Source organism: Haliotis cracherodii, unplaced genomic scaffold (assembly GCF_022045235.1).
Source record: "Haliotis cracherodii isolate W230 unplaced genomic scaffold, xgHalCrac1.p SCAF_1, whole genome shotgun sequence".
NCBI classification, from domain to species: domain Eukaryota; kingdom Metazoa; phylum Mollusca; class Gastropoda; order Lepetellida; family Haliotidae; genus Haliotis; species Haliotis cracherodii.
The window spans coordinates 18,267,286-18,294,186 of record NW_027266264.1 but is presented as its reverse complement, the minus strand read 5'-3'; the positions used below and the strand labels follow the sequence as shown (position 1 = coordinate 18,294,186).

At 37.7% G+C, this 26,901-nt stretch overlaps 1 protein-coding gene across 3 annotated transcripts in view; it reads left to right on the top strand.

The window, feature by feature from the left end:
• Positions 1 to 209: 209 nt before the first annotated feature.
• Positions 210 to 26,901, top strand: part of LOC139473889 (tubulin polyglutamylase ttll6-like) — a 51,252-nt gene continuing 24,560 nt past the window's right edge. For all 3 annotated transcript variants that reach the window (XM_071256695.1, XM_071256687.1, XM_071256703.1), the window contains exons 1-10: positions 210 to 308; positions 9,800 to 9,957; positions 14,242 to 14,493; positions 14,848 to 14,986; positions 22,886 to 22,926; positions 23,090 to 23,208; positions 23,318 to 23,448; positions 24,105 to 24,261; positions 24,857 to 25,000; positions 26,109 to 26,194. In XM_071256695.1, coding sequence (XP_071112796.1) covers positions 14,268 to 14,493; positions 14,848 to 14,986; positions 22,886 to 22,926; positions 23,090 to 23,208; positions 23,318 to 23,448; positions 24,105 to 24,261; positions 24,857 to 25,000; positions 26,109 to 26,194 — 1,043 coding nt within the window. In that variant the 5' untranslated portion in view covers positions 210 to 308; positions 9,800 to 9,957; positions 14,242 to 14,267. The remainder of the gene's footprint in view (positions 309 to 9,799; positions 9,958 to 14,241; positions 14,494 to 14,847; positions 14,987 to 22,885; positions 22,927 to 23,089; positions 23,209 to 23,317; positions 23,449 to 24,104; positions 24,262 to 24,856; positions 25,001 to 26,108; positions 26,195 to 26,901) is intronic.

Here is a 26,901-nt window from a genome sequence, read left to right as displayed (position 1 = left end):
AACCATCGCACTGACTAGAGAAATAGTTCCGATACCAATTAAAGAAAATAGTGGGAACAACACAGTGATATTATGTTTACTAATAACATAGCAAAGGTACGTTTTCTTTTTATCTCATATGATTGAATATAGGACAGACATTTGTTGATATTATAACTTATATATTGGCGTAATGATATTGTTTACAAAGTGTCAAGGAACATTCGCCATGTTTAAACAATATGGCGGACAGGAACAATCTAATCGTGCATTCTCCAATTTGCATGCTTTCAGAGACAAAGTTGGAATATGAAACCATTCTCAGAAAGGTAAACATTTTGGTTTATTGTCACATTGAGAGTATTGTAGTTGTCACCTGTGTGAACAAACGATGAATTGTTCAGTGCGTTTTTATCATTTTCAGTGATCGAAGGGTCGAAACTTGTCAGTATACACAGCTGCTAGAAGGCGTTTCTGCATATATGCGTACACGTTTGTGTCAACTGATTTTATTCGGCCAAATAATATATCGGGCAAATGCCGTTGCGTTTATCAATAAAATTGTGTTGGATTCTCGTTAATGTCATATCTGGTCATCACAAAACAGATTACTTTCTACTTTTTATTTATCCAGTTTAGAAGTCATACTTTTTTCCCCAACTTAATCATATGCATAATCAACACAAAGTCATCAATCATTTGAATAAATAAAATAATAAATGAAATAATAAACGGATTTTCGCACACTAGCTTTCGCACGCTTATTTATAAACAAAGCTGTTGAAAGTGGAACCAAAATACTGCAGTTGACCGGTTTTCTTCTGATACTCTAGTGATAGCCTGCAACCTCGGGGTATCGCGGTACTTGTCATGTACGCTAAACGGAACCAAATGCACTCACTAACCTCTATGTTTATTCGTGTTCTCTGTATCAGATATCATTCATGTTATCAAACAATGCAAATTTTACTGATAAAAGTTCATTATTTACATCAGTAGCTCCGAGTAAAAGCCGTGCCTCGCGCTCTGTTTGACAAGGGAGAGAACTCCATCGTATCGCGGTACAGAGAAAAGTTGTGTATGGAGGTCCAAATTGGACAAAAAGAGGACATAATTCTACCAACCACTTGATATGATCATGCCAGACATCAGTGATTTGTCCAGACAAGTGCAAAGACAGCACAAGTAAAATTCTAAATGTGTTATCAGCAATATGTATTCAATGCATATTTACCGAAAAGTAAGAGAAAAATATTTTTATAAGTCAACATCAAAATATCAGAAATGATATTTTAAGATTGTTTAAAAAAAAGTGGATGACAATAATTTGTCACAAAATGGAAAATTGTTAAAAGTCAACAATAAATATATAAAAAGCACTCCTAGTATGCCCAAAGTATGTATTTATCTTTTGGTTAATAGTGAAGAACGTATTCCTTAGTTTGGCATTATGGCCCTTATGATCTCCCAATAGATTCTGGGCACAGAGCGGGAAAAAATGTGCGGACTACGTAACTTCCGTTACCTCAATAGTCGCCATGAATATGCAGATGGTCTAGTTCAGGTCGATAGAGAAAGTTTACTTGGGGAACTGCGGGTTATATAGTTGGCCATTGATAGATGGTGGTAAGGCAATATCACAACAGATGCCAGAAATATGTATCAACTGATTAATAACTCCTTACTTACAGCAGACGGAACATTCCGAGGAAATTGAAATTGTTTACGAAGTGAGCACTTCGTGGTTACTGATTTGCATTAAAAGACAGCCGCTAAGAGGCGTGTCCCGCGTGAACTATCGGAAATCACAAATGCCGCGATACGATGAATGCCGCGGTACCACGGGGTCCGAGTATACTTAGTGTTATCTATATCATATGCAGAGCTCCAGATAAGCTGCATATCTACGTGAAAGACACATCAGAAATGCAGAAATATGCAGTAAAATAAAATCCAAGCGTATCAAATACGCAACGAACATTACAGATACGCTACAAAAATAAAACTTGTGCATATCATCATAATATTGTGAAGTAACCGTTACCCTGCGTATTCGACAAGCAAATCAGCAACTTATTTTGAAATTATAAACAGGCATTCCGTCAACCTTGCCAAACTCCACGATGACTGTTACATCATGATCATTTGCCATCACACTTTCTTGTGGAAGTGTCGTCGTATTTTTGAGTCCTATAAAGCTCTCGAACCCACACGACACCAGTTTGCAGGGACGATGAAGAGTGTTTTTAAATATTTAACTAAAATACCCACATGTGTAAAAGTTAGTGGGTAACAGAAATTTGAATACCCAGATAGAATTACTTATACCCAATGATTTTAAAATGCATGGGTAAAATACCCACATCACCAAAAGCTTATCTGAAGCTCTGCATATGCCTTTTGTGCCAGGTTTTATACTTTAGTATTCTTAATAGAAATTGTTTGCTGCACTGATGGAACATGAAAGTAATTTGAAGACAAAATGACTATTTATGACCAGTGATTGTAGCATCTCGTTGTGTAAGGTATGACGATTGATATGAAAGTTATCCTACTTGGTTCGCGTGTAAGGTATGACGATTGATATGAAAGTTATCCTACTTGGTTCTCGTTGAGTAAGGAATAATGATTGATATGAACGTTATCCTACTTGGTTCTTCTTATGTGAGGAATGATGATTGATATGAATGTTATCCAACTAGGAAGTCATTTGCATCTGGCAAGGGGTAGACACCATGTGTTATATTCAACTTTGTCACAGCTCATTTTGGACAAGTAGTTTATGTTACATAATTTAATTTTAAATGCCAGGCCATCAATTTTTCATCTTAATTTCAGACTAGTGAAGTAAATTGTCCATCTTTAATTTTACCCTGTAATCAAGGGACAAAACAAGAACTGTAAATTCCATCTTCCCTTCACAGGAAATCATGACACTGGGTCCATCAGCATGACAGGCCCTGTTCATTGTGATTTTTGTTCCATATTATGAGAATTGTTTTGTGAAATCATGTATACGTGGTATAGATACAAAGATATTTAAGGAGGACATTTTAAATGGTGAGAAATTAATGCTTTAAATACTATTTTCAGTCATTATGTACAAGAACTATCAAGGCCATGTTATGATCTAAATTTACTCCAATTTACCAAATATGTCAAGCTGGCATCTGTATTTATTCTCTTCATGGTTGGATGCAGCTCTTCAGCATGCCAAGTGCCAAAATATTATGTATCTCATGATGTAATATATCGCATCCTTTCTCATAATCAGCATCATGAAAGTCCCAGCCCAGTTTCTGTTGGTATTTACAACTGTTAATCCAAGCAACTGCATGTTGATTGCCAATAGGTCAGGGAATTGGGACCCTGCATCTCCACCAACCGTAGGTGTTTGGTACGATACCCTTCTATCTTGCCCATTTGTTCTCTGAACTTCTTGGTTACGGGGATGATGTACCTTTCTCAATAGTACAAGGCAGATTTGTTTCTCACAGTCCATTTACTGGAGTGGGAGGTTTTGATAATTCCACACACAATGTCCTCAGATGTTTTTTTCTGTAGCCTGACTTGTTTATGCACAACACATATCTAAGGGGATGTATAGAAGAGTCTGATAGTTCTTCTGATCAACTCCTAACACTTTTTCTGATCAGGACTTCCAACATACAGAGAACCTCTCTGGTTAGCTGTGAGTCTCCGAATCCCCACATCACTCCCGGATAACTAACAAAATACTATCGATGATAATTTCAGCTCCTCCCACCAAAATAATGTTCAATGTCATGAGAAGTCACTCATACGCTTCCCTCAAGTAGCAGATTTGGTGATTCATTCATGCTATCAAACTCTTATTGTCTAAAATAAATTGTTAATAAGTCGTAAATCTTAACAAGTTATCGGTCAATTGGATACAGGGTAAAATATGCATGCTATATTAGTTTAGTAAGTGCCATAAAACTTCAAATGGACCATTACAGTCAAGCAGTATGTTTCTACAGTATTTGGTCACGTCAAACCGACATCTTTCAGACATGTCAGATGCTCTCTCTAGCACTTAGACCCAATCTTGTTACTTTTCTTCCGGTACATGAATAAATATTTCTACCCAAACGAGAAACAGAGGCAGTCAATCTTTGGTCTCATAGGTCGATGGCATCCGGTCACTTGTAAACAGTTTCTGGCTGCTGCACATCGCAAACATGCCAACCTTCTGCAGGAAAAATAAGGACTTAATTGTTGCTAATTAAACAAGAGGGGGAACCTGGAGCAATAATCATTGTATAATGAACTATCACTTCTAATTAATAAAAAGGTCTATATTGATCAGATTTCATTTGATATGGTCATCCCCCCTCATCACATGCCAAAAAATCTCATTGCTTTTAGACCAGGGGGGATTTTCTCTCATAGGTGAAAAATTCAAGGATAATCCTTAGACATGTATTATTCACATCAGTAATTGCCATTAGCATGATTAAGGAAGAAAAGGGTAATTATTTTCCAAAGTACCCGTGACCTCTGAAGGGTAAGTAGGTACTGGTAGTGTTAGAGAGCATGTGAAATACAGAGTTTCAAATTGGCTATTTTCTAGGATATTGATGGATTGTCATCCTAAATACATTCTAAGTCTACCAAACATACTTTTTTCATTCATGAAAATGTCTGAATGCCATTTGTCTCATGGAATATCACAAGAAATAGCAACCCAGTTTTCTCAGCTCTAGCCTGAATAATAATAACATAGACACGGTATGGACAAGTCAGGGTTCAAATTAAGGAGGTCCTGAGGTTCTTGAGGTTTGCTCCTATAATGTTTGAATCCAGGTACCCCTAACTCTATAGCAGGGATAATTCTAAGGTGGGGGCCTTGTGTTTTTAGCCCATAAATTTGAAAAAAAGGCCCACATTTTCAAATGCAGTGGGGCATTTTAACATTGTGCTGTGTGGGCAAGTGTGGGTGTACCTCTGAAATATTTGAAATTTTCACAAAAGGGCCCATTTCAGAAAATTCATAGAGTGAACCCTGCTATAGATTAAGGTTATCGTGGTTATGGCATCTTTAGAACACCATGACTTTCATGAATATTGAACACTGCAAGTTCTTGAGAATGGAACATTTCTACTATCTCAAAGGATATCCTTGATGTGTTTTGTGCATCTGTCAACTGGTACAGCAAGCTAATCAAAATAATAATGTGTGTAATCTTATTTATGAGGTAATCAAAGTATTGACAGAAGGAATGTAATCATAGTAATAATCACCAATTTTGTCAGCTATTATCTGTAATTATGTTAATGTTTATTGATTAACCACGTCTACTTGAAGCCATGTTGTAATCTGCTCACGTTTAATGACTATTTAATCTGCTACAAGTTTGAGACAATTCCATGGGCTGTGATTACTGGACTGACAGCATGGGAGGGCTATTAATTATTGACCTACTGCTCAGTGTTGTGTGTTGTACTCTCATAAACATTTTCCAAGGCTGAGTTTATTGTTAGTTCTTTTCATAACGGATATATCTGGGCTAGATCTGGGAATACATTATGGCACTCTCATTCACAGGCTAGGAAAATCTTTAGTGGACCATATACGTGACCATGTAAGTATGTCAAAGCTTAAAATGCAAGTATGGCATGGCTTAAGATGCATTGTTGGATCATGTATCATTTTTTCTATATGTAACTGTGGGATGTGTAGTTTGTCCAGTATTAGCTTCTCAATAATGTCTGACTTGCTTCAGCATGTTGAAATCATTTTATTTACAAAATAAACAACTTTTAGTCACTTCCTCAGTATAGTGATGAACATGATTAAGTCTTTCGACACCGTACGCAAGTAGACCGGCCAAGAAGCCTCGAGTCCCCAGACAACATAGGCCGGTAGACCGGCCAAGCCATAGTCACGTCAAAAAAGTATATAATTTTATGAACCTACCTGTCATATCATTCATTTATTAAATCTATCAAATTTTACAATGTCTGAAGTACGTATTCCATTTAAATTTATCATTTTTTATTGATAGATTAAAAAATTATTCACTATTTCCGGCAATGTTATTGAAAATAAAATTCTCGGACACACACTTCGACAACGGGTCCACATCAAACTTGTCAAAGAGCAAAATAAAGACATTTGAAGAAAATCTTTACCCCGGTAAATATATTATACAAAGTAATGAATAAAATGAACAAAAATATATCTAAAAGTTGTCAAACTTACAGCTAAGTGATTATTTCCATCTTTTTGTGCTATCACGTGTAATGTTAGTGAAATGAAATCTCAGCCTTCGTCGCCTCTATTTCTCAGCTTGGACACGGTGTTTAATGCCAAAATTTATGTCTGAAAAATCTTTGTCACAGCTCATAACCTAGCACGATACATCCATGAAGCTCCATATTTTTTATATAGATCACAATTTCCTGCTTAAAACGTTCAGAATAACACGATTTAACCAAAATCTATCATCCAAATCTGAAATTCATCATGCACGAGGACGGTATTATAGCTGTAATTTGATAGGCTGCCTGAGGTTACACGCTCAAATTTGACCAATCACAAACCTTGTTGTAGATTTCGGCAAGAAAGCATAATCAGAAACCAATTTTTATCCAATAAAATCGTATGTTATAGCTACGAAAAGACTCGAGACGTGTAGATAAAAAAACAAACTTTCTAGCGATGAGTCATATGTCAGTCTTTGACAAACGTGTTTTTCATACAAAGTTTCAAAAACAGAGGTATTTCTTCATGTTACTGAGCGCACAGCCACTGTGATCGGGAAATGGGTGCAAACAGATACTATTTATAATTCTTTTTAAAATAATTTTTCAATTACGTTAACAATGTAAATATAAAAGAAATAGGTAAGTGTATTTTATTAAATCTTATATTTGCTGAAAATCATCAAATTTTTACTTCTTTGGTCCTTAATCTGTACGTTATGAATGTGTTAGCTTACATGTTTTTATTTACCATGAACTTAATTAAGTTGTAAATGCATTATTTAAATAATGTGATAAACAGAACTTACATATTTATAAACAATAGGGTTATACCTTGCAAATGGTGTATAACATGTAGTAGCAAAGATGTTTTGTAAGCAGATATTTTCTTTGATAAATGTTGGCTTCATCCACCACACAGGAGTCTCTGGGAACTCATTGTCACAGCAGTAATCTGCTGGTCGGCTGGTGTTGAGAGAGTTAAGAAATAAAGAAAGGAAAATAAGACAATGTCAAACTTCAAAATGACATATTAAAGTTGCTATCAGCTCCCCCAGATATTCATTAAAAACTTAATCAATATATTGCCAGCAGTAGAAACTAACAGTTTTAGTCCACTAATCCTTATAATGATAGCATATAGCAAAACCCTTAAAAAGGACAAATTTCTACTGGTCCTTAATGATACCTATTGGGCAGTTTGGCAAGGACTACAGGACAAGTGCCAGTTTCTAACGCTGTAATGAGTATTGCAAGTTTTTCTTATGCCATGCTAATTCTGTGCAATTTCCATGCAATGCAATGCAGTACAACGAAGGAAAAAGTCATTCTGCTCAAGGGGCGGTCGGGTAGCCTAGTGGTTAAAGCGTTCGCTCGTCACGCCGAAGACCCGGGTTCGATTCCCAACTTGGGTACAATATGTGAAGCCCATTTCTGGTGTCCCCCGCCGTGATATTGCTGGAATATTGCTAAAAGCGGCATAAAACCAAACTCACTCACTCACTCATTCTGCTCAAGAACTATGTGGAAACTTGCTTTGACAGGTTTAAGGTCTTATTTTTTCTTTAAATTATTTTGATTGAGGCACATTTGACATGTGTGAACAGTTTCATTTCTCAACGTTTGTGGAAGATATCAATTCCAGAACCTACTGAAAAGGGCCTGAATTGTTTTGTTTTTGTTTTTTTCAAACCCAAATTAGCATGGCTGTAGATACAAGTATCTTTAGTGCACATAGATTTATTATATCAATGGTTGAAAGTGCCGTAGAAACATTCACCTCAGTTATTTCAGAGGCATGACTGCTGTTAAAACCAATGGTCAGAGGTCATCATGATGAATATGCTGTGAAAACCATACTATCAAATCATATCGCATGGCAAGTGGATGGTGAGCTGCATAAAAAACTAGTTGTGTGTGTTCCTTTTTCACACACTCATGCACACACTCACGCACACGCACATGCACACACAACATTTGAACCCTTTAATTTTCCATTGGGATCAGACCTTTATGTGATGTTTATGGTTTTGTAATGGTTACAGTGTTTAAACTAAATATTATTAATATTATAGATATATATTTGTCCTCTACTGTAGTCATAGTATTCAGTTCATTGTGTAGTTTTAAAGAAATGCTTCTTCACACAATATGAAAAAACTGTCTGAGTCTGGTGAATAATATCCTGTAGAGCTACAACTACAAGCAAGGGTGGACATTGTGTATGTACGGTGGTCTCCTGTGGTGTTTGTTGACACAAGTCATTTATTCTCCACATTCCACACTTCAAGGAGGTATTGACCTACTATAGTCACCTTCATCTTTTCTCCATTATAAGAGTCATAAGACAAACATGAAACTGTATACAAACAGGTAAATACACCAGTGTTTGGAATATAACATGTCATATAGGCACATGACAGGGTAATGGTGGTAGAAAAGTAATTGATATATCTGTCATGTCTGTATGGGGATAATCATAATACCAGTTTATTTAGATAATATAAACGTTTTGCTGTAGCTTCTTATTAAAATTATCTTTCATAATAACTGCTCTTGAAGCTTGGATCAAATCAATGCCTTTTCACTAGCATTGGGAACCAGTGAAGACTATGTTTGTTGTAAGAGGCGACTAACAGGATCAGTTGGTCAGGCTTGCTGACTTGGTTGATGCACATCATTGTATCCCGATTGCGTGGAATGATGCTCATGATATCAATCACTGGATTGTCTGGTCCAGACTCGATTATTTACAGACTGTCGTCATATAGCTGGAATATTGCTGAGTGCAGCGTTAAACAACAAACAAACACTAGCATTGTGAGTGATTAAAATGTGTTAATCTAATTATTGTTGATAAAAACTACCCGGGTACCCAACCCCTATTACCCGTGCCTACCTGGGTTTTAAAATGTCTGATTGGGAACATTTTTAGTGAGACCATGGCAAAACGTATTTAGATACATGTATTAAACAATCTGGTCATTCATACACTGAAGTTGAATTATGTTATATCTTTATTTAAACATATGAAAAATCGGAAGGAATGGGTGCATAGTCAGAAAGGAATGCGAACATTAGTGACTTGTAGTGTAACCATAGCGTTCTAGATAATTTTTGTCATTAAACAATATATCACGTGACTAACCACAGGTCCGGGTAGTCCTGTGGATACCTGGATCCTACTCAGTACCCACCCGACCCGGGTACCCGAGTTACCTGTCGCTGCCCTACACGTGTGTCATGTCTGTCGTATGTATGAACATTGCCAAATGTTTGCAGGAAAATTTACCTCTAGTTTTAGATGAAATAGGAGAAATGAAACTTTGGTGCTCTTTGGTAAAATTATGATTAGGAGATAAACCTACTGTGCTTTTAGTTTAGAGGTTTCCAACATCTAATCAGGGCTCAATGATGTATGACAGTTATTATTGTCATAAATATCAAAAATATATTGTGTGGTCCAGAATCAATTATTAACATGATGTTTTGAAATTATTTAGCCGTTGTGCATCAAGGTTTCCGTCTAAAATGTTTTGCCACACATATTTATGATATTCTATGGTATTTCAAAGATTCTCTTTTGTTTCAGATCTCCAAGATGGTTTAAAACATCAACTTTAAATTAAAATAATTATTGGATGAAGACACTGAGGATTTTCTTGAGGAATACATATCAGCTGCACTAGATGCATCCATAGTTGTGGATACTGACCACTGCCTTGTTGGGAACTGTACCATGACCATAGGGTGAGTACCAGGTGTCTGTAGTCTTCGGTGGTTGTTGCAGGGGACATTGTAGATACTGACCACTGCCTTGTTGGGAGTTGTACCATGTTGGAATGTGTCTGTAGTCTTCAGTGGTTGTTGCAGGGTACATTGTTGATACTGACCACTGCCTTGTTGGGAGTTGTACCATGTTGGAATGTGTCTGTAGTCTTCAGTGGTTGTTGCAGGGTACATTGTTGATACTGACCACTGCCTTGTTGGGAGTTGTACCATGTTGGAGTGTGTCTGTAGTCTTCAGTGGTTGTTGCAGGGGACATTGTAGATATTGATCACTGCCTTGTTGGGCGTTGTTGCATGTTGGAGTGTGTCTGTAGTCTTCAGTGGTTGTTGCAGGGGACATTGTAGATACTGACCACTGCCTTGACATACTGTGAGCAGAATTGTTTACATCTGGGTTTCAACCTTGCATGTTGCTTTGGTTAAAATATGGCAAGTCATTAAATAATACTGAAATTAATGCAAAGGTAAATGTATCTTCAAGTAGGAGTCCTTATAAATTGAGATTTTCCCCTTGTAAAGTACTCCAAATGTGCTTCGGTTTGGCCTCTTAATTTCTGCTTGAACACTGTCTAGGCTTCAGGTGTTGACAATAACAGTAAAGGATTGCCTAGCAGTAACATCCATGTCTGTGATTCTACTGATATAAAGTTTTGTCACAATAATGATTTGTAGATGCAAGGCTTTTTTCTGTTACTATTAAGCACGAGAATAGATCTGGTTCTACTTGTAGTAAAATACAACAGGTACTTGGGTGTAGGCTTCACAGTATTTGCCTGAAAGGCAGATGGCTGGAGACGTGTACCAGGGGCACGAATTATTCCACAGCCATGTATAAATCACACTTACTCTGGCAGCTAGGGCCATTGAGACACTGTTTACTTAACTGTCGGTCATGCCTGTTGGTTTAACACTCCTTATTGTGTTCAAGTACTGTAATATTGTAGCTTATATCGCCACCATGATTTGTTTTGAAAAGCAAAACGTAAAATGATGTGTACATTAGTTATGAAAACACAAAAAGGATAAATTGGTAAACGCAAAAATGGTTTAATTTAAAACTTTGCAATGCTTACATGGATATGGGATGACCCTGTCTTTGTGCTCATGATGATTTATGCCCATGAAGGATTTACTGTTTAAATACAAAGGTTTTGACATGTTTATATCAAGGATCTATCGCATTTCTTTGTGACTGGGCAGTACCATACAATTGCTGCCATGTTGACAGGCTAGGGGATGTCAGGCTGACGACATACTACTCACAAATATTACACAGCTTCGAAGAAATTCTTTATAGCAGCTTCTTGTTTATCATGTTTGTAGCAAGTCAGAATGTTATTTTGATGGGTACAAGGGAATGGTGCGTAAACTAACAGTATTGACACAGGCAACGGTGTTGGCATTACGGTAATTACTGAAACAATCTGCACACCTTAGTGGTTTGATCGCCAAGTTTCAGCTGTATGTATTTGATTAAACAAATCACGCAATACTGAAAGTAATCTGATCGAGGTGAGTGTTGCCATTCACCTGGTGTGGAGACATGCCATTCAATCTGCCATGTTTAAATATACCTTGAAGGTTGGCTGTGTTAGTATAATGCTAGTCAAGTTGTAATCACTGTAATTAGATTTTCTCACATATTGATTGGAATGTTATTATTATGATAGGTTAAAGCATAAAAAACTGAACTTTACATTGTTTGAAAAAAGGCTTAGGAATTATCATTAATATCTTGATTATGATTGTCATAACCCTGATGTTGAAAATTATCTCACATATACTTAAAGAAACATCACATTTATCAATCACAGACGAGAAGAAATCATTTTGATCAAACATTTCTCACATATACTTAAACCAAGGTTAGAAATTGGCACTAGTCCTTGCCAAACTGGCCAATAGTTAAGGTATCATAAGGACGAGTAAAAATTTGCCATTTTTAAGTGTTTTGCTATATGTTATCATTATAAGGACTAGTGGGCTAAAAATGTTAGTTTCTACCCCTGTTAAAAATCACAGACGAGAAGAAATCATTTTGATCAAACATATCTCACATATACTTTAATATCTCATTTATCAATCAGAGATGAGAGGAAATCATTTTTGTAAGACAGGTCTAAGTGACTGTCTAAGACCTGCATCAATGCTTTCCTACCAGCACATTTCAAAAACTGTAGGCCCAGTGGAAAAACTGTAGGCCCAGTGGAAAAATTGTAGGCCCAGTGGAAAAACTGTAGGCCCAGTGGAAAAATTGTAGGCCCAGTGGAAAAACTGTAGGCCCAGTGGAAAATTGTAGGCCCAGACATTTTAGCTGAAGCAGGGAGACATACTCTTGCAATACACAAAACACAACCAGTCAACCAGAAGCTTCTACTGCTATCACACCGAGTTTCCAGAGACTCTGTGGTGATAAATGAAGCCTTCATTTATCAGGAAATTATCAACTTGTAAAACATCTTTGCGACTACATGTCATACACCATTTGAAAGGTCTGATCCTAAATATGAAAGTTATGTTTATCACATTACGTAAATAATGCTTAATAAATAATTTCTTAAATCATCTGCCGGCTGTAAGCATGGTAAGGGCCTGTTGAAATTTAAAACTATCAGCCCGAGAACAAATCTGTCGGCCTCGGGCCTACAGGCCGATGTGTATTCAGAACACTGGCATGGTCCTACCCAGCCACAGTGAAGGGCACATGTACTGATCACGCCCAGTCTCTCTTTACTTTAATGTTTCTTCTGGGGGTGAATATTTCATGATCTAATTACTCACAGAAGCTGTTTAGCATGTTGGTAATGGGCACATTGACATTTACAAACAAATTTAACAGTTGTTCATGTCATTCCAGTACGTCTGTGCCCAGTTTTAAATAGTTTATCTCTGAGTGTTCCCTGTAGAACAAGCTGGCTGTCCATACAGGTGAACGTATGTGGTGGTTGGGACGTACCGTGGGATGTGTGAAAGTTTGGATTCAATTTCTGATGGTTTGAAATGTTTAAGGAGTTTGAATAATTGATGTATTGAGAGGTGAAAGTTAATCTGGTAGGTGGGACAGGGTGAAGGATTGATGAAGCTTCGCACCTGTGACAGCTTGTCGGTATGGTTGTTGATTTGCGATTCATTATACGCTTTGTGATAAGACATGGTTAATGTCACCCAATCAGTTCTGAGAAGGCTATTACCACCCGTTTGGTCATCGATGGACAGTGATTGCTTGATAATTGTCATATCTCAAATATTTCTGGCAAGACCTGCTGATATAAAAAGTATTAACTTAAAAGCATCAGTTCTTGGTGTTGAAAAGGATCATACCATGCATACAGTGAGGTTGTTTATTAGACCTGTTTGCTGTGATAGGTGATGTCTCTTTTGTAGAATCCAGCAAGCAGTATGATGTTGCTGTGATAGGTTGTGTCTGTCTGCAGAATCCAGCAGGCAGTGTAAGGTTGCTGTGATAGGTTGTGTCTGTTTGCAGAATCCAGCAGGCAGTATAAGGTTGCTGTGATAGGTTGTGTCTGTTTGCAGAATCCAGCAGGCAGTATTAGGTTGCTGTGATAGGTTGTGTCTGTTTTGCAGAACCCAGCAGGCAGTATAAGGTTGCTGTGATTGGTTGTGTCTGTTTTGCAGAACCCAGTAGGCAGTATAAGGTTGCTGTGATAGGTTGTGTCTGTTTTGCAGAATCCAGCAGGCAGTATAAGGTTGCTGTGATAGGTTGTGTCTGTTTTGCAGAATCCAGCAGGCAGTATAAGGTTGCTGTGATAGGTTGTGTTTGTTTTGCAGAATCCAGCAGGCAGTATAAGGTTGCTGTGATTGGTTGTGTCTGTTTTGCAGAACCCAGTAGGCAGTATAAGGTTGCTGCGATAGGTTGTGTCTGTTTTGCAGAATCCAGCAGGCAGTATAAGGTTGCTGTGATAGGTTGTGTCTGTTTTGCAGAATCCAGCAGGCAGTATAAGGTTGCTGTGATAGGTTGTGTCTGTTTGCAGAATCCAACAGGCAGTATAAGGTTGCTGTGATAGGTTGTGTCTGTTATGCAGAACCCAGTGGGCAGTATAAGGTTGCTGTGATAGGTTGTGTCTGTTTGCAGAATCCAACAGGCAGTATAAGGTTGCTGTGATAGGTTATGTCTGTTTTGCAGAACCCAGTGGGCAGTATAAGGTTGCTGTGATAGGTTGTGTCTGTTTTCAGAATCCAGCAGGCAGTATAAGGTTGCTGTGATAGGTTGTGTCTGTTTTGCAGAACCCAGTGGGCAGTATAAGGTTGCAATGAACAGGAGGGAACAGGATGGAGACCCAGACCAGTTGGCAGATGATCTGGAGTATGACCTCGTCATCAGCAGCAGCAGCAGCTCCGAGTCCGAGTCCGAGGCAAGTGATACCGAGGACAATGTGGACTCGGGATTCGGTGGCACCAGTGGCCAAGAGCTGACCCTAGTGGATGACGACTCGCCTCTTTTGATCCACCCGGAACAGGATGGGGAGGCAGACCAGGGTAAGTGCTGCCTGTGGAATCTCTATACTTACAAGTGGCACAAATAAAGGGGATGCTGGTATAGCATTTTAATATCAGGATGCCCTTGGGTTATGAGTGTATGGATGTGTTTTTGAGGGAGAGCATAAAATGTTATGTGTGTTCATGAAAAGCTTAAATGTGTGTTTTGCAGAGTGAATGCGACATGTTCATGTTACAAATGGATGATGTCACTACAGTTGATTGTATATACTGAGTTGAGGATGGAAAGCATTTTGTGTTATTTCTTTGACTATGTTGACATGTATGGAACAACACCAGAAAACTCCTGATCAGTCACCGTTTGATTACAATTCCTGCTTTGTCTCTCCTCAGATGTGGGATATGAGTATGACGGCGAGGGTGAGGGTGAGGGCGAGGGTGAGGGGAGGGAGAGTGTTGTGGAAACTACGCCTGATGTCACCTCCAAGAAGGACATTCAGGATAAAAAAAAGAAGAAGAAAAAGAAGAAACGGTAAGACCTTAACACTACACTACATGGATGGCTGGCTGGGAGGTTCCAGTCATAATGCATTACTTGATTACACCGCCTCACAGGTAACCTTGGCCTGGGAACGGGTTAATTGGAAGTTCCCTGGCACGCTGCCCCTGTTTTGGCTGGGAGTCAATAGTTGGCCTAGGTCAGTGGATGATCTGGTGTTTGGTAGCACTGGACTTGTATTTCCCATTTAATATATACAGTGTATAATGTTTCAGGCATATACAGTATAATGAACTGGAGGATATAATGAACTGTTTTTGTTTTGTCCCGGCCATTTGCTGTATATATGCTTATAACAAATAACGGTTATAACAAACTAAAATTAGTGGTCCCTTTGAGTTTGTTATAACCGTGGTTTACTGTATATCTCATTAGTATTTTTAGCTTTTGTTTGATTTAAGATTGTTTCAATCAGTTGCTTTTCTAAGCAGCTCCTGCTGTTAACATGGTGACATTTTTACCGTGGAATACCTATTTAATGATTATTCTTAGGCTTCTGATGTGAGATGTTGCCAATAGGGTAGCCTTCTGCATGTTTGACTATGATATTATGTCCCTACTATGGAATAGCCAATAGAAAGTTTGGTGTGATTTGAAAAACTCTTTTCAGCTGCTCTAGCATATCTAGAGGATAGTGGGATCCCCACTCTTATTGTATATAGCTTTATTGCTTTAACTGTAGAGGAGGGGTGTTACACCTGAAACAATTTGCTTTGACAAAGTGGGTGCTTGAAATGGGTTAACATATTCTACGAGCCAAAGTGGATACATCAAGCCACTCGTGTTCCACTCAATCTTGTACAATGTTTATGACACACATAGAAGCTTCAAGCAAATCCAGGGTCAGGACCAGTCTGACATGACAGTATCACAACCCCCTTGATATGAGCCACACATGTGTAATATAAATGAACCCCATTCAACCAGGGCAATAAAGTCATGACTTTAATACCGGCCTCAATGATACAAGCATGCACACTGTTAAACTTTATCACATTGGATTTATTCAGAGGTAATGTTAACATATAGTGAAGGCACCGTTTCTGTGTCAATAGAAATGTTGCCATGTTCCTATGGTGGCATAGGGGACCATTGGTGACATTAATAACCTTTCATCAGCCGCGACCAACGTCATGACAGTATTAGATCCATATATCGTGTGTGCAGTGAGGTTACAAAAGGTCTCCCCTTGCTACAGAAGGCATGATACTGGTATGTTGGCATATAAGGAAACCTAATCCCTCCATTTATCCAGGGTTTCTGTACACTCTGCACTGCTAATGTTTCAGGCATTGTTGCAATTCACTGTAGCAGAAAGCATTAACTGAGTTAGCAATCTAGTTGTGAATAGAGATGGGGGCAAAAAGGCTGGAATCTAGAGATTGGTGCATGCAAGGATAATATTGTCAGAATGTTTCCTTGTTTTACAAGAAATACTCAATTGTTAGTTCAAATAATGTACATTTTTTTACCCGTGAAGATCCAGGGTAGAATAGGTCTTCAGCAACCCATGCTTGCCATAAAAGGCGACTGTGTCATGAGAGGCGACTTGTCGTTAGAGGCGACTACAAGATTGGGTGGTTAGACTCGCTAACTTGGTTGATGCATGTCATTGTATACCAATTGCGAGGATCGATGCTCATGATGTCATTCACTGGTTTGTCTGATCCAGACTCGATTGTTTACTGACTGCCGTCATATAGCTGGAATATTGCTGAGTGCGGCGTTAAACAATAAACAAACAAATTTTATATTTTTTTATATTATATCTTCATTGTGGTATTGGTTTATGTAGTGAGAGTTTGTACATGTTACACTGACATTTAAAGCTGAATATCATGTTGATATGATACACTTAATAGTTCGGTGTAACTTAGTAGAAGTCTCAGTTCTGTTTAGCCCAAATCACAAAAGTTTGATGCCTCAGAGCAACAAAATATTTTCCCTAATTTGGTATGCACCTATATTCATTATACCAGATCCTACCCACTAAACTCAATACAATATTTCTGATGTCACATCTACATTTGACTTTAACACTGGCGTCAAGATATTAAACAAATATTGCACAAGACTGTTCACAAAGTTTGTCTACTGCCAAGCAAATCTTATTGCCATCTGCCAACATTGAAGCTAATAACAGATAGATGAGTTACATGTCAAGGGTTGCCTTCAGTTTTGCCAGGATACAATAAATATTTTGCCCAACGCCAACTGATTTGACAGCTGAGATGAGTTTCAGTATTGATTTATTGTCTAGTGTGGGTGTTGTGTTGATAGTCAGGTAGTTTCAGGTGGGGTAGGCCCCAGATAGGACATGATTGATTGAATGAGGTGGGGATGGTAATAAAAGCAGGCATATGCTGCATGTTGGTAAAAAGGGTCTGGTTGTATGGGTACGGCCGCGGATTGGTACGGAAACTAGGGATACGAAGCTTCATAAGGACAGCCCAATGATGTTGTTTTCACCCATTTCTTGTTAAATATGCAAAAGGGAAAGAGAATACATGATATCAAATCAATCTAGACAATTAAAATATAAAATTATTCCCTAAATAAATCCTTAAAATAGTTTTTTTTTCAAATTATAAGAAAAGAGCATATATTTGTTTTTCAATCAATCACTGCATTTAACTTCTTCTTTTCACCTTTGCAAAATGTAAGGCAGAGTCATCCTTAATAAAATAAGCAAATAGTTTTTTTATGGACTGAAGAGAAGTGAATTGAATTATCATTAATCGTGAAATGATTGATTGAAAAATAGGAATAAATTGTCAACTATATTTTAGATATGAACTGGGTAACAAAATTTCAAATATGAACTGGTTGACGCCCAGAAATAATTTTAACCATGTGTTTGATTTCTACACAACACATATCAACATGATTAACTTTAGGATAAATAATTAATTAGATTGTAATGACTTTTTGTTGTTGGCGTCTTTCATGTGGTTCTCCCTCAGGCCTTGTGGACATTCCTGTTAACGCGAGGAGTCACCCACCGATCTGAAACACGAGATGGTATCTTGGAGATTGTATGTTTAAGCCATACACAGTCAGTACATTGCTGTAGAGACTTGGATAAAGCAGTCCGCTTCAGGGTGTTCCTTATACTAATGTAAGGATCAGACAGTTGCTCTGTGATGTTGTTTTGGGGTATAGCAGTGTATAGCTTTATTATATACTACTCCACTTTTGAAACGGATGTTTTAATCTTTCCATGAATCACAAAACTGATTCATATAATATGTCAAGTGTGAATTTAAATATGTGACATATCTGATTATCCCTGTCAAAAGTTGAGTAGTATAGTTCACAGAGTGCCTTCAAACCTGTTGCAAGGAAACTCAGCAAGTGTTCAAAATGATATAGTAGTCATTATTATCGAGTCTCAGGGTTGAAATATATATTTTTTATTTGAGATCAATAATATTTTTTATGGAACTTTATTATTTCCTATAAAGTTGATAGTAGCCCAGCCAGAGTGATGAAGCAGGTTTAGAAAGAACACGTGGAACATCATGTTTGTATCACATGTATCACTCCCAAGTCCTAAGAAGATAATTATACCCGACACTTATAAATATTCGGTTCTACATAAGTTGCATCGTAACACACACAAAATATCAGATTTAAATTCAAGATGTCTGAGATCTTACTAAGGTGACATTTTTTCTTTCTTGGTTTACGGATTTCAAACTCATTTCAAAAGTGAGGTTGGCAAATTAAAAAAAGACAAAAAAAACCTCAGATTTTCTTTACTTGTCTTTTACCCATGCTGCCATTTTTGCACCATGGGTGACGATTAAACTGGTCACCACTGCGTTGACAAGCTTTGATGGGATCCCAGCTAGAAATATCAGAGTGACTTCCCCTTGCGTAATATTCAACGAGAAAACAAAACAAAAATTTCCTTTGAACGTTCTGCATTTTTTAAAGTAAAGATCGACGGTAATAAAAAAAAAAAGGAGTAATTTGTATTTTTATTTTTTTTCATCATTTGGACTTTGAAAGAACTAAAACGCTGCAAGAGATCGGTAATCGGTGTTAATGGTAATCACAGAACTAGGGTAAATTTCATTCCGTGAATCTCAACTTTTAATTAACACAGAGCATTTTCCTAGCAAAGGGAAAACAGCGGAGTTGATAAGTTATCTGCCTTGGTACACAGAAACATCAGATTAAGAAATGGACTGATTTATTCATTAGGTCTCGGTGGTTGCTGTGGTGTATCTGTGTTGAAGACAACAGGGTGGTATACATGTCAATGTACGCAACTACGGGTATCATTCTAATAAACGTGCATACAACAATATAGATTAGGAGAAATATGTTGATATTTGTTCATGTATTCCTTTTACAGAATTCTTAATTAATTATTTGCGTATTTGCATATGTATGAATTAACATCTAAATACTAAATAGCATTCTGAGCTCTGTATAAGCTTTTGGGTATTGGAATATTTTACCCAGGGGTTTGATTTTGATTGGGTATCCACAATTTTTAGAGGGTAATGAAATTTGTTTTACCCACCTGTTTCTTGACATTTGGTTTTTTTAACTTGAAAACCTGTTTTGTAACAATCTGTGTAAATCAATAAAAACAAAACCTGTCTGCGTCTGCTTTGTGGATCCCTCTCCAGGAAGCCATTTTTGTTTCAAAAATTGGAATCTATCAGTATTCAAGTTTGTTGCACAAACTTTTCCCGAATGATGTCAGTGATTGAATTTCGTAATGGGCTGATACTCAATCATGTTATCTAACAGTTGTAATATATACTCAATCATTTTATGTAATTGTTGTAATATACGCATTAGTTGTATTTCAATAGCATATTTATTTTTGTTGTTGAGTATTTGATAGGCGAGAATTTTATTTGTATTTCTGTTTATTTAATGCTTATTTTACACAAATACACAGCTGATCTCGAGCTCTGGTGTTTATTGCAGTTTGCACTGTGAATACAGCCTTGTTGAAATGAGTCAAAGCCTTAAGGAGGTCTCATTCTTTCCGAGTAATTACGGTACAGGGAGAGGTCATCAAAGAATATATGAGTAATCTATACCCCATTGTGTCTCTTGGCTACGTGGGTATGATCCCTATATTCACCGACTGTGACTTTCAGTGGGATCACATGCTTAGGACATGAGCAGGCATTAATATAAGTCTTAATCTGATATGATAGGTTATTATTGACTATCAAGTCAAGTCAGTGTAGAGGACATCTATATTACTTGTGTGATATGGGCAGTCAATATACCAATGATATACAATATGTTTGGCTTTTTAAGTAAAGGATAAAACATGACTCCGTTATGGATGGCATAGTAACACCTGAGGAAGGCAGTGACCAAGCTAGTAAAACTGAGGGTATAAAATATATATGGCTATGAAATATTCGCTAAACATGGGACCTTCTAATGAACCACACCTTCTTCCAGTTCTGTGGTCAGATAGTAAGAGTGCCTGACTACTGATCAGCGCGCAGTTGTACAATGCGATCTTAGTGCTAAGGTGGTCGTAAGTCCCATACCTTAACATAGGCTTCTGGCAGTCGTAGAGCTAAGGTTCTTTTGTACAACGGCACCCAGGAGATTAAGGTTGAATTTACAATGGCACCCAATGGTTCAAAAAGTAATCAAAAAGTTGCATTTCTTGTCTTCGATTTTAGAACATTGGACGTTTGAAACCTGAAGTCCAAACTCCCTCTGCTTCCCTACTCAACGTCTTACCAGGAAAAGTAAAACTTCATACTCTGTCTTACTAGCAAAAAGTAAAACCTCATACCTAGGATTAGGTCTAAGAAAAAGTAAAACCTCCAAAGGGGTTATTGTTTTTTTGTTTTTTTTTTAATTCTGAATGAGGGGCGGTGGGGTAGCCTAGTGGTTAAAGCATTCACTCTTCATGCTGAAGGCCTGGGTTTAATTCCCTACATGGTACAATGTGTGAAGCTCATTTCTGGTGTCCCCTGACACGATATTGATGGAAAATTGCTAAAAGCGGCGTAAAAACATACTTGCTCATTCACTATTCTGTAATGAGGCCACTGGCCCATTATTCAAGCATATATACTCACATTAGATATATTAAAGAGAGTGCCAGGATATTTGCCCTATGCATAGTACCAGACAGTATTGCTAATTAGTATACTCATTAACATCTTTAACACATCTATTATGTTTCTTAAAGTGCTAAGAAAATAATTTTACCTATACTAAAAGTAAGGACACATTTAAGCTGGAAAACAGTATTGTAAGTTTTTGCTGGTTTGGATGGACACAATAATACTTTGGTAAAATACTGTTTGTTATGCCTTCAAACAACGGACACTTGAGGCAAACATGGTATTCTCATTCTACTATTAATACTATACAAAATGGACAAAATCTTAAATTTCTGTTGATTTACTGCCGACGCATTTCTATCATTAAAGTGTGACTTGCGCATCTAAATTTAGATAAAGTCTAAAGATTATGCCTCATTATGAATACACAATAACGCCCAAAACGATGGTCGATATCTTTGATAGGTTTAAAGATTTAAACGAGCCTCATCTCATAATGGTGGAATAAAGAAACTACATCAGTATCAGGAACTTATTCAGTCGCCTTTGTTGTCACATAGAAATAATGATCAAAGGTCAGGAATGGCGTTTGCTTTATGAACATTTTGCAACAATAGCATTCATGTGGCACGCTTCAGTGCGTTATATTGAACCTCCGACCATGAGAGTCTACAATTTCTGCCTATTTCAGTGTTTAGCATGCTAAGAAAAATGTTCTGTTGGAATATATCATAGTTGAAATTTGCATTTACACAATTAAGTTTATTAATCGGTTCCATAAATTTCCAAATTATGAGTGTTTGAATACAATACTTTCTTGACTAGTTGATCAATTGATCTGATATTATTTGCAGAATTAAATAATGTTTATGATTTGTGTTAACTGTCAAGTAGTTTTGATCATTAAGGCAGTGATAACGGGCATAGTAACTTAACACAGTTCTCTAATGAGTGTGTTGTTAAATTCATTAAATGTAATGGTCGTCAGATGAGGTTGGCACAATCAATAACAGCAGCACGGAATGGAATCGCTGAACGGCAGATTGGATCTAAATTAATAAAATCATCATTCAAACCTAAAAAATTGTTGAAGTAAGAAAACTTAATTCGTCTTCAGGAACAAGCTATGGGGACAGAAAGAGGTATTAGATAGAGGTATATAAAATAGAGGGTGTAATCAAAATATGCCATTCAGCAATTCCATACCGTGAGCAGGGTGTGTCTCATACAGCAGGAAGACATGAGCAATCATCTTCGTCATGTTCCTTGCTTCAGTGTGTTAGGAAGAGTTTGTAGATATTTCCGAGGTATCTGTTCAGTGTTTTGTTTTAATTATCAGGATATTTGAACATTATATTTATACAGTTTGTTAAACGCCACATTTAGCAATATTCCAGCTTAAGATGGCACTCTGTAAATAATTGAGTCTGGACCAGATATTCCAGTGATTGACATCATGAGGGCTGTTCCATACAATTGGGTACAATTACACACCACCAACCAAGACACTGAGACTGTCTACCTGATTCATTTAGTTGCCTTATGATCAGCATAGGTTGCTAGGGACCAGTTCCAACAGGTCATGTTAATATAGACATTATGAAATATGAGTTTAAGATAGTAGTTGTCATTCTGGAGAAAATATATCATCTTATTTCTCATATTCATATAGAGCATATTGGAAGTAAGATCATATTTGTTTTCAGATTGACAACTGCTAATACTCATATTTCAGATGGTGTTCGTTTGGCATCAGCCATGTGTGCTGTATCTGTACCTGGAATTACTTTGAATTGTTTTCTTGTAGATTGCTGTACATCTGTCTCTCCAACTGCAAGTATGATGTGGGTGAGTACAGCTCCTCCTGTTAGGGGAAGTCACTTCAACAAGATTAGTTTCACTCATTAGTCCTCTGTGGAGTAACAGAAGGTACTTTGGACGTGATCATGTTAGATGTTGTCTGAATAAAGTTGGCACAACTATATCTGTGTGTTTATGATGTATCCTGTAGTTCGGCGGACGTCACGGAGGTTTGGCTTCAAGGAGGTGTCCGATGATGACGACTGGTCTCTGTACTGGACAGACTACTCCGTGGCACTGGAGAGAGTCATGGACATGAAGAAGTATCAGGTGAGCACAGAATCTCCTCTAGGAGGAGTTCCTCATAGACATTACAGCATTGCTAGTTTGAGATAGGTCAGTTATTGTATGAACCAGTACGTTATGGCTTTATCTTCAGAAAATCAATCACTTCCCGGGAATGAATGAGATTTGTCGGAAGGATCTGCTGTCTCGAAACCTGAACCGAATGCTCAAGATGTTCCCTAAGGAGTACAACGTCTTCCCTAAAACATGGTGCCTTCCTGCTGAGTATGTACTTGTTGTACACCATGTTGTATGTTCTTGTCAGTATGTTGGGAGCAGTTGGTTGAGAACACAGTTCTTAATTTGAGGGGACCCATGAAGATCTGAGATAGTATAGGTCTTCAGCAATCCATGCTTGCCGTAAAAGGCAACTATGCTTGTCGTAAGAGTTGACTAACAGGATCAGGGTGGTCAGGCTCTCTGACTTGGTTGATGCATGTCATCATATCCCAATTGTGAAGATCGATGTTCATGATGTCAGTCACTGGATTGTCTAGTCCAAACTCGTTTATTTACAGACCATCGTCATATAGGTGGAATATTGCTGAGTGCGGCGTTAAACAACAAACAAACAAACTTCATTTTGGGGACAGGGATAGTGTGACATTCACTAAGTAGGGGGAAGAATGAAGTCCTATAGTTTATGAATTGTATACGATGTCTTTAGTAACTCTTATGAAATCTATGGAAAATAGAACACTAGAAAGCCTTATATATTCATTTATCATATATCCTGAAATGGTCTGCAATTTCAAATTTCACATTGCTTTTCTGTGGCCATGGGTGCTTGAGTATGTGCTGCTGCACCTTGGCTGCAAATCTACACTATGGCCATTGACTGATTCACCCTGATTTCACCATCTGCTGTATTTTGTGTGCAGCTATGGAGATTTCCAAGCATACACAAGGCAGAAGAAGAACAAGTCCTACATCCTGAAGCCAGAGTCTGGATGTCAAGGTCGAGGGATCTGGGTCACCAAGAACCCCAAGGAAATCAAACCCCATGAACATATGATATGCCAAGTCTACCTCAATAAGGTGCCATCATGTGTTTATTAACTGAACTCTTTCTTCAAGTCTAGATCATTTGATTTGTCTGAATATTTGACATGCACCCTTTGAAAAGTTTAAAATCTAGAGTGCAGTCGATCATTGGCAAGACCTAATCCGAACATATTTCTTGTTGCATTTTTACCTGGAGAAAATGAATAGATGTTGTCAAATCGACAAGACGAACGAAGTCTGAAGAATGTTAAAATGTGTAAACAAACTTATTGCTATGACTATCCAACTGATCCTTCAATTTCTCACATCATAGACCGAACAAATTTTGATTATCACAGGCCATGGGTCTATAGTACGTTTCGCATACTGATTACATGGTGAGGTCAGTTTAAAATCTATAAATCTACAAGCTTGTTCCTATACTTCCATGTTTTTTTAGTATCCTGATCATGAGTAACTGTCTGCTAAATAATGTAATAATGAAGTAGAATGTGGGTGCTTTTGTGATCCCCTTTACCAAGAGAATATTTCACAGTTGAAAGAAATACTGATCAAATGATCCTGATCCTCCACTTTAGTAGTTATTATCATTGTCGCATGTAATCACATATTTTTGTCTTTCTTTCAGCCATTCTTAATAGATGGATTTAAATTTGATTTCCGAATCTACACGTTAATAACATCATGTGACCCTCTCAGGATATTTGTGTTCAAAGATGGTCTGGCAAGGTTTGCCACCAAGAAGTATGTGGAGCCCAGTGCTGGCAACACGGTGAGCCGTCACAGCTACTTTAGCTTTACTATTCTCAATATGTCGTGTGTTTATGCGAGAGACATGCCCATGGAAATGTGATTCAGAATTCTTTCTGAATGGATTCATTACCCTGCAGAAGACTTAGTATGTGTAGTGTGGATGACTTAGTATGTGTAGGGGGGCGGTCGGGTAGCCTAGTGGTTAAAGCTTTCGCTCGTCACGCAGAAGACCTGGGTTCGATTCCCGACATGGGTACAATGTGTGAAGCCCATTTCTAGTGTCCCCCGCGGTGATATTGCTGGAATATTGCCAAAAGCGGCGTAAAACCATACTCACACACTCACTAGTATGTGTAGTGTGGATGACTTAGTATGTGTAGCTTGAATGACTTAGTATATGTAGTGTAGATGACTTAGTATATGTAGTGTGGGTGACTTAGTATATGTAGTGTGGATGACTTAGTATGTGTAGTGTGGATGACTTAGTATATGTAGTGTGGATGACGTGGTACATGTAGTGTGGATGACTTAGTAAATGTAGTGTGGATGACTTAGTATGTATAATGTAGATGACTTAGCATATGTGGTGAGGTGAAATGGGGTTTAGCATTACGTTCAAGACTTATATACCGTCTGTGCGTGCAGCTGCTTGTACTAGTCCAGACTAATGCCATTTTTATAGTGCTAGCCCACTGCAGATTAACATGAATACCCCATTCAGACACAGTATATTGATTCCGTGCCATTCAGTCCTTGTTTTAGCCCCTTAATGCTGAGCACCAGATAGGGTAACAACAAGTACCAACTTTTAACATCTTTGGGTATGATGCGTCCGGGGACTAAACCCCCGACCTTCCTCTCTCAGGACAGAAGCTCTACCACTGGACCACTAATGCGTTTTCTTAGCATATGAGGTGTAGATGACTTAGTATATGGAGTGTAGATGACTTAGTATGTGTAGTGTTGATGAATAGCCAGTTTATGTGTTCCCAGTGACCTTGATTTGCAGATGTTCTGCAGCAACACCATACACCACTAACTCAGTATCAAATTTTATAACATACGGCTCAAAGACGTAAACACTGATGTTTTAACATTGTTAAGTGTTTGTGCTGATTGCATTTCAGGACAATGTGTACATGCACCTGACCAACTATGCCATCAACAAGCACAGTACAGACTTTGTGAGGGACGATGAAGCTGGGAGTAAGAGGTGGGTGGATTAGATGTTCATGTAATGTGATAACTATGTTGATGATCCAGTGACTGGTGCAAGCCAGTCCGGAAATCGTCATATGCGCCGGACATGTCGATTGGGAATCTCAAATGTCCGGTTTAAAATATTGCTTACCGGACATTTAAATTTTTCTGTACGGACATTTTAAAAAGTATTGTCCGGTTATTCTTAAATTTTGAAAGGACATGATCAACAGTTAGGACTGAGCAGTTTCTGTCTGCAGTTGTAACACAATGAAGATAATCTACACTGACAAGTTTTGTTTGTTTTGATTGCTGTAAAAATACATCGTATACCTACATGCTAGTCCAATCGGTCAATCACTGTAATAGGCAATAAACTGAGTTGACACTGATTAATTGACTATCAATTACTGAGAACATTCTTATGATCACATGATACATGTGCCATTCATTCTCATGATCACATGATACATGTTCCTTTCATTTCTATGATCACATGATACATGTATCCTTCATTCTTATGATCACATGATACATGTTCCCTTCATTCTTATAATCACTTGATACATGTATCCTTCATTCTTATGATCACATGATACATGTTCCCTTCATTCCTATGATCACGTGATACATGTATCCTTCATTCTTATGATCACATGATACATGTTCCCTTCATTCCTATGATCACATGATACATGTTCCCTTCATTTTTATGATCAC